The following is a 17,165-nucleotide window of genomic DNA, read 5'->3' on the forward strand; positions in this document are numbered from 1 at the left end:
CTGTGTAGAAGTTTTGCAGGTCAAGGTAAAGAATTTTAGTTTATTTCCAAATGAAGTGGGACGCCTCACTGGAGAGGAATCGTGATCTGATCTTAGTTTTTTAAAAAAGATACTCTAGTTGTTGGGTCTTAAATGGATTATAAGGGAAAAGTGTCCACCTGATCCAAGAAGCTCACTTCTCACCAACATCCCTCTCCAACCCATTGTTCAGCCCAATCCATGTCTGTAGAGTTGGCTTTGAGAATGGTTCCTCTGTCCTGTTGACATCTCCTGCCTGGAGGGGAGATGAGAGGATAGAGGAGGTTAGAAGCTGGCGAAATGGACAGGAAAAGAGAAATGGACAGGAAAAGTGGTGGGAGAGAGCGGGCTGTCTCATTAGGGGGAGAGTAATTGGGAGTATGCAGCAAGGTGTATGTAAGTTTTTATGTGAGAGACTGACTTGATTTGTAAACTTTCACTTGAAGCACAATAAAAACTATTAAAAAAAAAAAAAGACTTTTTTAGGTCCTATAATCAATAACCTTGGAATCTGTGTGCCTTCCCATTTCAGTGGTCCATTTATTTTTCATTTGCTAGTAACCATAAAATGAACTTTTAATAATAAAAAGAAACCTGTAATGATAATTGTACTCTCAAAATGTTGTGAGGGTTAAATGAGTAATAGAAGTAAATCACTTAAAATAGTGCTTGACACGCAGTAAGCACTCAATAAAAGCTAGCTGCTGCTATTGTTCTTATTAAACCCTTACCCCCACTGCCAAGATGGTGGACATAGCTATAACAATCCTAGACCTGAAGTATAGACCCGGAGTATAATTTCGAATAGTATGTTTTTTTTAATGAGTTTATAAACCCAAACCCATTACTGTTGAGTCACTTGTGACTCATGGTGACCCTATGTTTTACAGAGCAGAACTGCTCCACAGGATTTTCTTGGCTGTAATCTTTACGGAAGCAGATCATCAGGCTTTTTTTCTGAGGAGCCACTGGGTGGGTCTGAACTTCCAACCTTTAGGTTCGCAGCTGATTGCAAACTGCTCCCGCCATGAAAGCTCCTAAATGCTCTTTATAACTCCACGCAAAATCCTATTAACCCTATTTAATTTGCATCTGTCAAGGGATCACCTGCTTTACAGTGATGTCAGTGCTGCATTAATTATTTAGCAAGTACCTTTTATAAGTAAGGCAGGCTGTGTTGCTAGGTAATGTGAAAAATACCTGGTATAAAACTGGAAATTTAGGATTCTAGACAGAAAATGTATCTACTAAGATTAGCTTTATGTAATTTTTGTTAGGTGCCGTAGAGTTGGTTCCGACTCTTAGTGATCCTGTGTACAGTAGGACGAAACATTGCCTGGTCCCGCACCATTCTTAAAATCGTTGTTACGATGCTTGAGCCCATTGTTGCAGCCAGTATGTCAGTCTCTCTCGTTGAGCACCTTCTTTTTCACTCACCGTACCCATTTAATACTCAACTCAGTTTTACTTCTTTTTAGTATGCTGGGCATCATTTAAACTGAAATAAAACTTTGCACCTTCCTTTGAAAATAAGTGTGTCAACTAAAGCACCCAGTGATAAAAACCTAACAGAAGAGTTGAAGAACAGTTAGCCTTTTCCTCTTCACTGCTTTTGGTCTTTGGTCTTATGCTAAGGGGGGATTATTTCTCACATTTTGATGCTAAGACCACATTCACTTGAGCTTGCCTGTTTGTGAATAAACGTTTCTTCAGGTAGTTGGACATGAGGAGAATATTAAGACTCTCTTCCCATTTTTTTCCGGTGAGCAATGAGTATGGATACTAACCATTTTAATGGTTAGCAGAGTAAGCTGAAAGTAAGGTTTACGAGTCTTTAATTGTCAGGAGTGTCCTCAGTTACGGTTCGTATAATTTCAAGATTGCTTTTAAAACATTTAATTGAGAAATGTGAGCCATTTAAACATTTGTTTTATATATTTATTCAAACCTTTCTTCCAGCCATCTTTAAATCCTGAGTATGAGAGAGAACCGTATCAGAATAAATCATTAGCTGCAGGTGTATGGGGTAAGTAATTTCTGATCTATGTTTGAGGGATATAAAATGTTGTTTGCAGGTTTGACTTTTTGTGTGTTTTTTAAATAAACAGGCTAGATTAAAATTTTATCTTTTAAATATTTTTTTGATCTGCTAAGCTTCAAAACTGTTTATCTTTTAAACATTTATCTTTTAAAAACAAGATATTTTGAAAATGATCAAGTTAATGTAATCAGTTGATGTCATTTTGTGAGCAGCCTGATAATCTAACAACAAAAAACTTAGTTTAAACTAATTTTTAGCTTTTCAGAGTTGAAAACTGATTAACTGAAAAATAAGTACTTCTGATCATAATGTAACATGGAATGAGTCTTTTAAGCTATGAAAATGGTTATACATACAGTTAAAGTAATTGTATAAATTTGCCTATGCAGATAGTCTATAATAGGTCATTTGCCTATTTGATTGTCAAAGCTTAATAGTTTTTCTGGTAGTAACTCTCTTTAAAACTGCTGAGTTGAATTCGATAGCATCTTACAGAAGAGTAAGCTGCACTCATGTAGTACAAATTAGACAGCTTTTTAAAGATTTAAGTGAAGTTTAAAATAATGGAAAAAATTTAAAATACCAAGATTTGACATTTGAAAAATAAAATTAATTATTTGATACCAAATTCAAAGGTGCCGTATCCACTTTGGAACTTGTACACACGTTCATTTGTATTTTCCTATTGAAAATCAACAACTGTTACCAAAACAAAAGGATTGTGGCTTATGACAGCATACTAGTCCTAACAATAAAGGCATTATTTTAAACTTTGCCACTTCCTGTGCTATTCTTTATTGTATTTATGGGGTGTTACTCTGGGGAGTTGTTCTGCTTTCTTTTGATCTCCCTCTTTATTTAAGGGCTTTTTGAGGGTGGGGGCAGGGGGGTAATCAGACACTTTTGTTAGAACCATGTGAATGGCATTGTTTTTTCTGTATTGCAAATTAGTATTTCTGCCACTCTCCCCAGGCCTACACGCCCAGACACACACATACCCAACCAAAAAAATCTCCCAAGCTCCTCTCTTAGGTATGTGTCCTTATTATTCAGTTTTTCTGGGAACAGCTGATTGCATAAGAATATAGAATCACCTGGAAGGTGTTAAATAGAACTCTTAAGAAATTAGGAATAATTTGAATCTGATTAGAATGGAAGTAAATAAAAAATCAAGAATGTCAGCGACAGTTTGTCGTATAAAATTACCTATAGATACTATTGATACTGGTCCTTGGTTGATTTAATAATCTTAGAAATGATTTAAAGGCAAAGACATCTTTGAAAATGATGAGACTAAAATGTATTAATATAAAGATTTTGGTTCTCCTGTTTCAGAGTTGGTCTAAGGATTTTGAGCACTAGTTGAAAAGATGTTTAAAAGGAAGATGCACTCTTTACTGTGTCTTAGGTAAACTAAAAAGTGTGTATGAGAGAAAGAAGATGGTTGTGGCTTGGTTAATTATCAAATTCCCAGTACTTTCCGTAGTAATACAATGAAATGTTCATTGTGTCACACTTCACTATTCCTCTCTCACTACTCCCTGGGTCCACAAATACTGTTTTACCTATTGCAACATTTAAAATAGTTAATGTTCCTGAAGAAGACATTGAGAAAATTTTAGGAAAGACTTCAGTAGAGCTTTCCTAGTGCTACTTCCTTCCAGGTAAGTCAAAGTTTAACAATGAAAATGTAATATGTATAAAAAGAGTAAAAAGTTGTCCCTGAAACTAAATTTTATAGATCAAAAATTGGAAGAGTCTAAACAATATTCCAATTAAAAAAGAAAAAACCTTGACAGGAAGTAAGCTGTTTAAGACTTAGATTTAATTCTAGTGAGAACTTAATTCTTAATTAGCTTTATTGGAAATTCCTTTGTACAATTTATATATGTGACATTTAGTGTTTTGATCTTTACCATGATATCTACTCTTTGGTACATAAAATTAATGTTTATTAGGTAATCCACCTTTTTTCATGTCCTTAGTAATTTAAAACAGGAATTCAAGGTACTTCAGTGTGCCTGTAAAAATTTTTAGATAATTTAGGTTTATGAATTGATTTATTGGGAGTCAGGGAAGAGAAAGGGAATGATGTTTGTTTTATGTATTTGTATGCAATTTGCGACCTAATTAGTGGCTATTGATTTTTATGTTTTTAAAAGTTTTACTAACTATTTTCCTGTTAATAATCCACCATGTCATCAACATATAGGCAGCACTTAACATTTAGTGCTTAAGATACTAAGTAATGAAATAATAGGTCACTAGTAATTGTTGACCTGAGTATAGGCTTGTTTCAGTTCAGCACATAATTTTGTTTATTCCTTGATAATTTGATGAACTTTCCTGATTTTTGCCCATATTTGATATACTACTTAGGAGCAACACGGTTCATTTTTAAGGTTTTTTTGTTCATCATTTAAGTGGTTTTTATTTGAAAAGTATACCTCTTTAAGCCTGTTCTTTACATGAGTATTAAAAGGAAAAATACCATTGCTTTACTACTGACATAAATTATAACAGTAAAACTCATTCTGCTTAAAATAAAAACCTATTACAAATTAAATAAAAACATTCAAAAACAATTCAAACAGCATCAGTCTATGTAGAAATTATCTTAAACAGATTGCTATTCTGAATCAAAATTAGTGATCACAATAGGAATTTATTTTAATTGCTGTGGTACAGATTCTTTGAGTTTGGTATGTATCTTATATGACTTAAGTTTTCTCTTCAAATTACTAAGAAAACTTGGTTAGTTGAATAGTATTTACCCTTCATTTCTCTGTGTTTTTGTTTACACATTCAATTTGCCTCCTTTGTCATGATAATGAGGAAACAAAATTTGTAACAGGCATCAGTGTGATGGTAAAGGAAATTCGGGGAGACCCTGATGTCACTTAGTAGTGCACACTTAGAAGGCTCTTAACCTGAGCATTCAGTATAAGCTTATTATTAGTATTTTTAGTTAGGAATGGAAACCCTTTAGAAATTATATCTGGCACAACTGCTTTTATTTCCACTCTCTCCAGAAGGATGGTTTTTAGGAGCGTTGCCTTTGGAATCAGACACATCTGACTCCTAACATTAGTTTTTCTTCTTAATTGGTTATTTAGACTTTGGGCAGATTACTTAATTTCTTAAGCTCTGTGGGTGAATTTCTTCCACTGTGAGACAGAGATGATGGAAAAAATCCTAAGAAACAGCATTCTTAAGACTTACTGTTTATTGTGTAAAATCCTTGAGCGTGTCACAGGTGTTTAAAAGACAGAAAAAGGGTTTTTAGGTAAAAGAATGAAGTAGTTTATGCAGTGATTGAATCAGAAATATATGTATGCAGATGGGGGCTATATGGAAAGAGTTGTGAAACACACAAGAGGACAAGGAATTGAGATGTCAGCTCTGAATTATACGTGTGGCCGATTTTACTGTGTACTTTATGTGGAGGTGGTATTCTAAATCTGATCAATCTTCTGAAGTATTGGCCTAAGTCCCCTCTTCCACTGACTTTGTATTTAAGGAATAAAAAATTCTTATAGGCATCGAAAGAACACATGCATTAAAGTCAATTGTTGTCAGGTTACAAGGTTACAATTGTTTGTGTGGATTCTGATGTGAAAGAAATCCAAAACTCACATCAGCCTTCAGTTGTGTGTGTGGGTGTTTTTTTAATTGTGCTTTAAGTGAAAGTTTACATATCAAGTCAGTCTCTTACACAAAAATTTATACACACTTGGCTATATACTCCTAATTGGTCTCCCCCTAATGAGACAGCACACTCCTTCCCTCCACTCTTTCTTTTAGTATCCATTTGGCTTCTGTCCCCTCTACCCTCTCATCTCCCCTCCATACAGGAGATGCCAACATACTCTCATGTGTCTACTTGATCCAAAACGCTCAGTCTTCACCAATATCATTTTCTGTCCCATTGTCCAGTCCAATCCCTGTCTGAAGAGTTGGCTTTGGGAATGGTCCCTGTCTTGGGCTAACAGAAGGTCTGGGGATCATGACCACTGGGGTGCTTCTGTTCTTAGTCTCAGTCAGACCATTAAGTCTGGTCTTTTTTATGAGAATTTGGGGTCTGCATCTCACTGCTCACCTGCTCCCTCAGGGGTTCTCTGTTGTGTTCCCTGTCAGGGCAGTCATCCCTTGTAGCCAGGCATCATCTAGTTCTTCTGGTCTCAGGCTGATGTAGTCTCTGATTCATGTAGCCCCCTTCTGCCTCTTCGGCTGATAATTACGTTGTGCCCTTGGTGTTCATTCTCCTTTGATCCAGGTGGGTTGAGACCAATTGATGCATCTTAGATGGCTGCTTGATAGCATTTAAGACCCCAGATGCCACTCTACAAAGTGGGATGCAGAATGTTTTCTTAATTGGTTTATTATGCCAATTGACTTAGATGTCCCCTGGAAAGGATGGTCCCCAAACTCCTGCCCCTGCCATGCTGACCATCAAAGTGTTCAGTTTATTCAGGAAACCTCTTTGCTTTTGGTTTAGTCCAGTTGTGCTGACGTATCCTGTGTGTTGTCTTTCCCTTCACCTAAAATAGTTCTTATCTACATCTAATTAGTGAATACCCCTCTCCATTTCTCCCTTCCTCCTCTCTTCTCCTTCTTATCAAAGAATATATTCTTCTCAGTTTAAACTGTTTCTCGAGGTCTTTATAATAGTGGTCTTATACAATATTTGTCCTTTTGCAGTTAAATAATTTCACTCAGCATAATGCCTTCCAGATTCCTCCATGTTATGAAATTTTTCACAGATTGGTCACTGTTCTTTATTGATGCATAGTATTCCACTGTGTGAATATACCATAATTTATTTATGGATTCATCCATTGATGGGCACCTTGGTTGCTTCCACCTTTTTGCTGTTACAAACAGTGCTGTAATGAATATGGGTATGCATGTATCTGTTCGTGTAAAGGCTCTTATTTCTCTAGGGTATATTCCAAGGAGTTGGATTGCTGGATTGTATGGTAATTCTATTTCTAGCTTTTTCAGGAAGTGCCAAATGGATTTCCATAGCACTGGTACCATTTTACATTCCCACTAGCAGTGTATAAGTGTTCCATTCCCTCCACAACCTCTCCAGCGTTTATTCTTTTGTGTTTTTTGGATTAATGCCAGCCTTGTTGGAGTGAGATGGAATCTCATTGTAGTTTTGATTTGCATTTCTCTGATGGCTAATGATCCTGAGCATTTCCTCATGTATCTCTTCGCCATCTGAATGTCTTCTTTAGTGAAGTGCCTGTTCATATCCTTTGCCCATTTTTTAATTGAGTTATTTGTCTTTTTGTGGTTGAGTTTTTGCAGTAGCGTGTAGATTTTAGAGATCAGCTGCTGATCAGAAATGTCATAGCTAAAAAGTTTTCCCAATCTGTGGGTAATCTTTTTGCTCTTTTGGTGAAGTCTTTGGATGAGCATAGGTGTTTGATTTTTAGGAGCTCCCAGTTATCTGGTTTCTTTTCTGCATTGTTAGTAATGTTTTGTGTACTGTACTAGGGCTCCAAGCATTATCCCTGTTTTTTCTTCCATGATATTTATCATTTTAGATTTTATGTTAAATCTTTGATCCATTTTAAGTTAGTTTTTATGCATGGTGTGAGGTACGGGTCTTATTTCATTTTTTTGTAGATGAATATCCAGTTATGTCATCACCATTTGTTAAAAAGACTGTCTTTTCCCCATTTAACTGACTTTGGGCCTTTGTCAAATATAAACTGCTCCTATGTGGATGGATTTATGTCTGGATACTGAATTCTGTTCCATTGGTCTATGTATCTGTTGTTGTACCAGTACCAGGCTGTTTTGACTACTGTGGTGTGGTATAAGAGGTTCTAAAATCAGGTAGAATGAGGCCTCCCACTTTGTTCTTCTTTTTCAGTAATACTTTGCTTATCTGGGGCCACTTTCACTTCCGTGTGAAGTTGGTGATTTGTTTCTCCAGCTCATTAAAAAATGCCATTGGAATTTGGATTGGAATTGCATTGTATCTATACATGGCTTTTGGTAGAATAGACATTTTTTCAGTGTTAAAGTGTTCCTGTCCATGAGCAAGGTATGTTTTTCTACTTATGTAGGTCTCTTTTGGTTTCTTGCAGTAGTGTCTTGTAGTTTTATTTGTATAGGTCTTTTACATCTCTGGTAAGAATTATTCCTAAGTATTTTATCTTCTTGGGGACTACTGTAAATGGTATTTGATTTGGTGATTTCCTTCTCGAAGTTCTTTTTGTTGGTGTAGAGGAATCCAACTGATTTTTGTGTGTTTATCTTGTATGCTGATACTCTGCTGAACTCTTCTATTAGTTTCAGTAGTTCTCTTGAGGATTCTTCAGGGTTTTCTGTGTAGAACATCATGTCATCTGCAATTAGAGATTCTTTTACTTCTTCCTTGCCAATCTGGATATCCTTTATTTCTTTATTTAGCCTCATTGCTCTGTCTAGGACCTCTAGCACAATGTTGAATAAGAGTGGTGATAAAGGGAATCCTTGTCTGGTTCCTGATCTTAAGGGGAGTGCTTTCAGGCTCTCTCCATTTAGGATGATGTTGGCTATTGGCTTTGTATAAATGCACTTTTATTATGTTGAGAAATTTTCCTTCTATTCCTATTTTGCTGGGAGTTTTTATGATTAATGGGTGATGAACTTTGTGAAAGCCTTTTCTGCATCACTTGATAAAATCATGTGATTCTTATCTTTTGTTTATATGATGGATTACATTAATCTTTTTCAAATGTTGAACATCCCTGCATACCTGGAATGAATCCCAGTTGGTCATGGTGAATTATTTTTTTTGATATGTTTTTGAATTCTAGTGGCCAGAATTTTGTTGAGGATTTTTGCATCTAAGTTCATGAGGAATATAGATCTGTAATTTTCTTTTTTTGTGGTGTCTTTACCTGGTTTTGGTATCAGGGATATGCTGGCTTCATAGAATGAGTGTGGGAGTATTCCTTCCTTTTCTGTGTTCTGAAATACCTTTAGTAGTAGTGGTGTTAACTCTTCTCTGAAGGTTTGGTAGAATTCTGCAGTGAAGCCATCCAGGCCAGGGCTTTTTGGGGCGGAGGGGGGGGGAGTTTTTTGATTGCCTTTTTAACCTTTTCTTTTGTTCTGGGTCTATTTAGTTGTTCTACCTCTGTTTGTGTTAATTTAGGTAGGTACTGTGTTTCTAGGAATTCATCCATTTCTTCTAGGTTTTCAAATTTGTTAGAGTATAATTTTTCATAGTAATCTGATATGATTCTTTTAATTTCAGTTAGGTCTGTTGTAATATCACCCACCATCTCATTTCTTATTTGGGTTATTTGCTTCCCCTCCTGTTTTTCTTTTGTCAGTTTTGCCAGTGGTTTATCAATTTTGTTAATTTTTTCAAAGCTTTAGGTCTTGTTAACTCTTTCAATTTTTTTTCTGTTTCATTTAATTCTGCCCTAATTTTTATTATTTGCTCTCTTCTGGTGCCTGAGGATTTCTTTTGTTACTCTCTTTCTGTTTGTTCAAGTTGTAGGGATAATTCTTTGATTTTAGCCCTTCTTTTTGTATGTATGCATTTATTGATATAAATTGACCTCTGAGCACTGCTTTCACTGTGTCCCAAAGATTCTGATAGGAAGTGTTTTCATTGTCATTGGATTCTATGAATTTCTTTATTCCATCCTTAATGTCTTCTATAATCGTCTTTTTTGAGCAGGGTATTGTTCAGTTTCCAAGTGTTTGATTTCTTTTTCCTGCTTTTTCTGTTATCGATTTCTACTTTTATGGCCTTATGGTCAGAGAAGATGCTTTGTAGTGTTCCGATGTTTTGGATTCTGCCAAGGCTTTTATGACCTAATATGTGGTCTATTCTAGAGAATGTTCCATGTGCACTAGAAAAGAAAGTATACTTGACTGCTTTTGGGTGGAGTGTTCTGTATATGTCCATGAGGTCAAGTTGGTTGATTGTGGCATTTAGATGTTCCCTGTCTTTATCAAGCTTGTTTCTGGATGTCCTGTACTTCACCGAAAGTGGTGTGTTGAAGTCTATTCTTAATTGTGGAGCTGTCTATCTCACTTTTCAGTGGTGTTAAGAGTTTGTTTTATGTATCTTGCAACCCTGTCATTAGGTGCATAAGTATTTAATATGGTAATATCCTTCTGGGATATTGTCCCTTTAATCATTATATAGTGTCCTTCCATATCCTTTGTGGTGGATTTAACTTAAAAGTCTGTTGTGTCAGAAATTAATATTGCTACTCTTGCTCTTTTTTGATTGTTGTTTGCTAGATTTATTAATTTTTTCATCCTTTGAGTTTTAGTTTGTGTCTCTCAGGTGTGTCTCTTGTAGGCAGCATATAGATGGATCGTGTTTTTTTTATCCGTACTGCCACTCTTTGTATTGATGCATTTAGTCCATTTACATTCAGCGTAATTATGGATAGGTATGAATTTAGTGCTATCATGATGATGTTTTTTTTTTGTATACTGTTGACAGGTTCTTTTTCCCACTTAATATTTCGTGCTGAGTAGTTTAACTTTATATATTGTCTTTTCCTCTTATTCGTTGTTGTTGATTTTATTTCTGCTGAGTCTCTTTTTTTTCTTGTATTTTATTTTGATGTGTAGGATAGTTAGTCTCCTTTGTGGTTACCTTAATATTTACCCTGATTTTTCTAAATTTAAACCTATGTTTTGTTTCTTTATATTGCCCTGTTTTCCTCTCCATATGAAAGATCTATGACTGCATTTCTTTAGTCCCTCTTTATTGTTTTAATGTTGTCTTCTTTTACATAATAACATCGCTGTTTCCCTGTTTTGAGCGTTTTTTTTAATCTTGAATTATTTTTATGATCCCCCTGTCTGGGTTGATACCTGATATTACTGATTTTCTAACCGAAGAACTCATTTTAGTATTTCTTTTAGTTTTATTTGATTTTTGCAAAATCCATAAACTTCTGTTTATGTAGAAGTGTCCTCATTTCACCTTCATAGTTGAGAGACAGTTTTGCTGGATATGTGATTCTTGGCTGGCAGTTTTTTTCCCATCAATTCTTTAATATAAGTCATCCCACTGCCTTCTTGGCCTGCATGGTTTCTGCCAAGTCATCCAAGCTTATTCTTACTGACTCTCCTTTATAGGTGACTTTTCATTTATCCCTAGCTGTTCTTAAAAGTCTCTCGTTATCTTTGGTTTTGGCAAGTTTGATTATAACATGTCCTGGTGACTTTCCTTTAACATCTACCTTATGTGGAGTTCGATGAGCATCTTGGATAGATGTCTTCTCATCTTTTACAATATCAGGAAAGTTTTCTGCAAGGAAATCTTCAACAATTCTCTCTATTTTCTGTTATACCTCCCTATTCTGGTACTCTAATCACTCCACGTTATTTCTCTTGATAGATTCCTACACGATTCTTAAGGTTTCTTCATTTTGTAAAATTCTTTTATCTGATTTTTCTTCAAATATATTGCTGCCAAGTGCTTTACCTTCAAGTTCAGAAGTTCTTCCTTCTACTTGCTCAATTCTGCTCCTCTGACTTTCTATTGAATTGTCTAATTCTGTGATTTTATTGTTGTAATATGAATTTGTGATTGCTGTCTTCCGATGGATTTTTCTAGCTTATTAAATTTTTCTTCACATTCCTGAATAACCTTTCTATTTTCTTCAGCTGCATTATCGGTGTGTCTTTGGCTTGTTCTGCGTATTGCCTGATTTCCTTCCTGATGTCTTGAAGGGTTTTGTATATTAATCTTTTGTATTCTGCATCCAGTAATTCCAGGAAGGCACTTTCATCTAGAAGATCCTTGATTCTGTGTTTTGAGAGCTCGTTGAAATGATCATGGTCTGTTTCTTTTTGTGATTTGACATTGACTGTTGTCTCCAAGCCATCTATAAGTTACTGTATTAGTTTTTTTTGTTTGCTTACTATGTCGTAGCTTCTTGCCTTGTTTTGATGTACCCAAATGGGTTGCTTGAGTGAGCTAGCTTGATAATTTTCACCTTTGAAGTTCTGACATCCTGTCCCCAGATGGTTAGTGCTGTTACCAGGTATATCAGTCTAGGAGTCCATTCACTTTTCTTGTATAGATTCAGCTCAGGTGTCCAGCTAGCTGGTCATCAAGTGTGTGGTACAGGCTCTGTCCTACAGTCTTAGAGGGGCACGGGTGATTGGTGTAGGTATTGGTATCTGGTTGCAGCAGGGGGTAATGCTTTGAACAAGGCAGGGGTCTGAGAATCATCCCTCAGTTTTCTCTGAGGAAAGTGTGTCCCTCTTCCCTAGAGCGTACTGGTGGGTGGGTTCTGCAGAGAGACCATGGGCACCCAAAGTTTCTGGGTTTAAGGACTGGGAGATTCCAATTATCCTTGGACCCCTTTTGCGGGTGCCTGGGTGATCTGAGTGGAGCCACCAGTCCTTAGGCCCCTGATGTGGGTAGGTGAGGACCCTGTTTAATAGGCGAAACAGTGTCAAACATCAAACACCCACCTCTCCACCACACAGCTTAAACTGTTGTTGTCTGCCAATAAGGGCCTATTCTCCTGAAATAGGCCCGCACAGGTCCATGCAGGGGGGAAAGGTACTCAAAGTCCACAGACTGTTTATGCCTGGACAGGAGTCGCTTCTGTCCTGAGCTCCCCAGGCTAGTAGAGCTGGCAAATTATCTTTTCCCCCAACTGTGAATGTATTCCTTCTCCAAGGTTGGAAGAATGGCTCAAGGCACTCAGCAGGGCCTATCTCAGGCCCAGAGAAATCAACAGCCGAAGCCAGCTTGGGGGCGGATGCAGGGTAAAATATACGCAAGCGCTTAGTTTTTGCCGAGAGCACCTTTTGTGGAGAGCACCGATCTTCTCTGGCTCCGGAGGTGTGAGTAGGCTATGTGGCTGGCTGCTTCTCTCTCAGGAAACTGCAGCCGGTCCTGGGATTGGTGCCTGAGGGTTCCCCACGATTCAGGTCCAGTAGCTCCTCTCCGCTTCTGAACTGTGTCTTCCTCTCCCTGCCCCTTAGTTTGTTTTCTAAGCTTGCCTTTGATTTTTAGGGCTCCTAGTTTGTCGGCAGTGGGTAGTGTGTCATAAATATAGTTGTTTCACTTTTTTTTTCCCCAGGTCTTTGTTGTAAAGAGGGCTCGCCGGAAGCGCCTGCCTATTCCGCCATCTCGGCTCCTCATTGTAGTTTTGATTTGTATTTCTCTAAAGGCTATTGATCGTGAGCATTTTCTTATGTATCTGTCATCGGTCTGAATGTCTTTGGTGAAGTGCTTATTCATATCTTTTGTCCATTTTTAATCAGGTTGTCTTTTTGTTGTTGAGGTTTTGCAGTATCTTGTAAATTTTAGAGATCGGACCCCGATCAGATTTGTTGTAGCCAAAATTTTTTTCCCAGTCTGTAGGTTACCTTTTTACTCTTGTGGTGAAGTTTCTGAACAAACATAGGTGTTCCATTTTTAGGAGCTCCCAGTTATCTTGTTTTTCTTTTGGTGTTTGTGCATTGTTAGTAATGTTTTATATACTGTTTATGCCATGTATTTTGGCTCCTAGCATTATCCCTATTTTTCCTTCCATGATCTTTATTGTTTTAGATTTTATATTTAGATCTTTAATCCATTTTGAGTTCATTTTTGTGCATGGTGTAAGGTGTGGGTCTTGTTTCATTTTTTTGCAGATAGATATCCAGTTATGCCAGCACCATTTGTTAAAGAGACTCTTTTCCCCATTTAGCAGACTTTGGGCCTTTGTCCAAAATCAGGTGTTCATAGGTGGATGGATTTATGTCTAGATTCTCGGTTGTGTTCTGTTGGTCTACGTATCTGTTGTTACAGAGGCATCCAGCTGCTTTTTGTATGTTTATCTTGTATCTTGCTATTTTGCTGAAATCTTCTATTAGTTCCAGTAGTTTTCTTGTGGATTCTTTGGGGTTTTCTGCATATAAGATCATATCACCTACAAATAGGGATACTTTTACTTCTTCCTTACCAGTTTGGGTGCCCTTTATTTCTTTTTCCAGCCTAATTGCTGTGGCTAGGACAGCCAGCACAATGTTGGATAAAAGTGGTGATAACCTTGTTTGATTCCCATTCTCCAGGGAAATGCCCTTAGACTCTCACCATTTAGTATGATGGCTGTTGCCTTTGTATAAATGCCTTTTATTATGTTGAGGAATTTCCCTTGTATTCGTATTTTGCTGAGAGTTTTTATCATGAATTGGGTTTTGGACTTTGTCGAATTCCCTTTCTGCATCGATTGATAATGCAGTTCCTGTCTTTTGTTTTATTTATGTGATGCATTACATTGGTTGGTTTTCTAATGTTGAACCATCCCTGCATACCTGGTATGAATCCCATTTGGTTATGGTGAATTATTTTTTTGATATATTGTTGAATTCTGTTGGCTAAATTTCATTGAGGATTTTTATATCTCTGTTCCTGAGGGATTATAGGTCTGTAATTTTCTTTTTTCTGTCTCTAACTGGTTTTGGTATCAGGATTATGCTGGCTTCATAGAATGATTTCAGGAGTATTCTGTCCTTTTCTATGCTCTGGAATACCTTTAGTAGTAGTGATGTTAACACTTCTCTGAAGGTTTGGTAGAATTCTGCAGTGAAACCATCAGGGCCAGGGCATTTTGTTGTTGTTGGGAGTTTTTAAATTACGTTTTTAACCTCTTCTTTTGTTACAGGTTCATTTAGTTGTCCTGCCTCTGTTAGTGTTAGTTTAGGTAGGTAGTGTGTTTCTAGAAGTTTGTCTATTTCACCTAGGCTTTCAAATTTGTGGGAGTACAGTTTTTCATAGTATTCTGTTACGATTCTTTTAATTTCAGTTGGGTGTTGTGATAGTGCCCATCTCATTTCTTATTTGGTTAGTAGCCGTAGCTCTTAACCACTGTGCTACCAGGGTTTACAGTGGGCGAGAAGTTCTTCCCAAAGGAGGTGTTTTTTGATCTGTGCATTAGGTTAGATACATGTACTTACCTTTGGTGATAGAGCGCCGCTTTTCACAGTTTCTGGAGGATTGAGCAGACTTTCCACCGCTCGGTCTCTCCCGATGTGGAAAACAGGTCCTGGATGCCCCTGCTTGCCTCACCCTTCAAGCTAGTTGATCCAGCCTGCAGGGTGCTGTTCCTGCCAGGTGAAGTCTGGCAACTCCTCACTGCTTCTGAACTGTCTCTTTCTACCCCGGCTGCTCAGTTTGATTCCTCAACCTTTCTCTTAATGTTCAGGCCTCCTAGATTGTCATGTATAATCGATTCACTTGTTTCACTTGTTTTTTTCCGGTCTTTGTTGTAGGAGGGACCACAGGAAGCCTGTGACTACTGCATTCTTGGTTCTGCCCTCCCTTATTTTCTTTTATAGTTTTTCTCATCTTCTTTATCTTTGGGGGTGAACCTAAAATTTTTGAAAAAGACGCCTTTGAGTTGTATTCGAAAGCCTATTTTAGGAGAGATAGTATATGACCGTTCTGTATTTTTTTTCTTAGTAATTAAACACTTTACAGTACCTGAGATGGAAGATAACTGTTTTTTGTAATGTGAACAAGATTAAACAATAAGCAAGGTTGGAGCTATATTCAAATTCTGAGAAATTTGGTACTAAAGCACACATTCTTTTGTGCTGTATTTGAATATGAATGCTTAGTAAGTACCTACGTGATACTGTCTGTATCTCTTACCTCCCAGTCCCCATTTACTTCCTTCACTTTATCACTTTTTAATTTGCTGTGCTATCTATTCTTCTCTTAATGATTTCTAAGACTTCACCTTTCTTCTTTATAAAGCATTCTGTCATTCTTTGCATTTGAAGTCCTCATGGAGGAAACAGCCAGAATATTTTTCTTCTTGATAGCCTAGGAATCCAATTTTAGAAAAGGTGAACCTTGTAGTCAGGAACTATATAGAAGCTTAAAGATAATATGGCTTATTGCTTATCTCTTTTTTCTGTCTTGTGCCTTGTAGCTTTGATCAGAGATTGAACATGTACAAAAAATTTTCTTTCTCGCCATCTTGTACTCCAGCCTTCCATGTGGTATCATTTGCCCTCTGCCTGAAGTATGTTCTCTAGAACATCAAGAATTTGATTTTCCTTCTCAGAAAAAGTTTTATTTCTACCCTCTGTGATATCTGGCATTTTCAAGTCCCAATCTCAAAGATTTATGGGGCAGTTTTTCTCCCTTCTAAACCGTTAGGTCCCTTTGTGCACACTCTGGATTGAAGCTTTTTCCTTTATTTCCCTTTCTAGAAATGCATGTTGAGATCACTCTTACTGATGGCCCTTCTTCTCTTCTTTACTGTTGTATTTGTTTTCCTCTTCTAAGGGTCTAAAAGAGAAGGATTAATTTGTGTGATTAGTCAGCTGTATTGAACTGGAAGTCTTTATCAGTTGTATTTTGACTTCACTAATTGTGGTGTCCTGATACAACTTTTCCCTGCTCCAAAACATTTGTCATTTTCCAGCATCATTCATTCCTCAAGATTCCTGGGTTTTGTTTAGTTTGGATGTTAAGATCCAGGCTATTAAGATTTTCTCTTAAATTTTATTATTAATTTCAAGAATCGTCCTTAGTGTTTTATTCATGTTGTCATCTGTGTTTCAAAAGTAATTGCAAAATTTGTTTTGTACCGTTTCTAGTGTTCTTCACTGACCTCTGTTGGAGATCTTTATTCTTCCTATTTTTTTTTTTAACATGTAATTTCCTCAGAAAAGGTATACATTGTATATTTTCTGAGTCATTGTATGCCTGAAGATGGTTTCTTAGCCTTTTTAGGCACCAAAAAATTGGAATGTTTTCCCTAGTAGATCAACACATGTGTTTAATTTTTGGAAAGATGAACTTTTTCAGTTTGCTCTAGGTCCTTGTTCTTTTATCCTTCAGCATTGCAATAATGAAGCACGATACCAGCCATATCTTCTGGAGAGTTTGTAACCTTATACGAACCTGAGAGTCTCTTCAGGTTCCCTTAGGTGTCCCTGTTTAGTTGTAATTTTTGAAATGGTCCAGAAGGAAGTTTGGTTTAGTTTGTTTGGGGCAGGGTATTACCACCATATCCATTTAATACATGGACGTAATTCTGGATTTTCTGAGATTTCTCTTTGAGTTAATTCTTTTATTCTGAACTCTCCATCTATGAAAAAACATATGCTT

General features: G+C 36.8%; 1 protein-coding gene across 4 annotated transcripts in view; it reads left to right on the forward strand.

The window, feature by feature from the left end:
- GPBP1 (GC-rich promoter binding protein 1) overlaps positions 1 to 17,165 on the forward strand; it is a 122,798-nt gene that overhangs the window by 84,825 nt on the left and 20,808 nt on the right. For 3 of the 4 annotated variants that reach the window (XM_049864031.1, XM_049864040.1, XM_049864022.1), the window contains exons 6-7: positions 1,978 to 2,044; positions 3,032 to 3,091. In XM_049864031.1, coding sequence (XP_049719988.1) covers positions 1,978 to 2,044; positions 3,032 to 3,091 — 127 coding nt within the window. The remainder of the gene's footprint in view (positions 1 to 1,977; positions 2,045 to 3,031; positions 3,092 to 17,165) is intronic. The other variant, XM_049864048.1, reaches the window with a different exon arrangement.

The sequence above is a fragment of the Elephas maximus genome, chromosome 2 (genome assembly GCF_024166365.1).
Source record: "Elephas maximus indicus isolate mEleMax1 chromosome 2, mEleMax1 primary haplotype, whole genome shotgun sequence".
NCBI lineage: Eukaryota > Metazoa > Chordata > Mammalia > Proboscidea > Elephantidae > Elephas > Elephas maximus.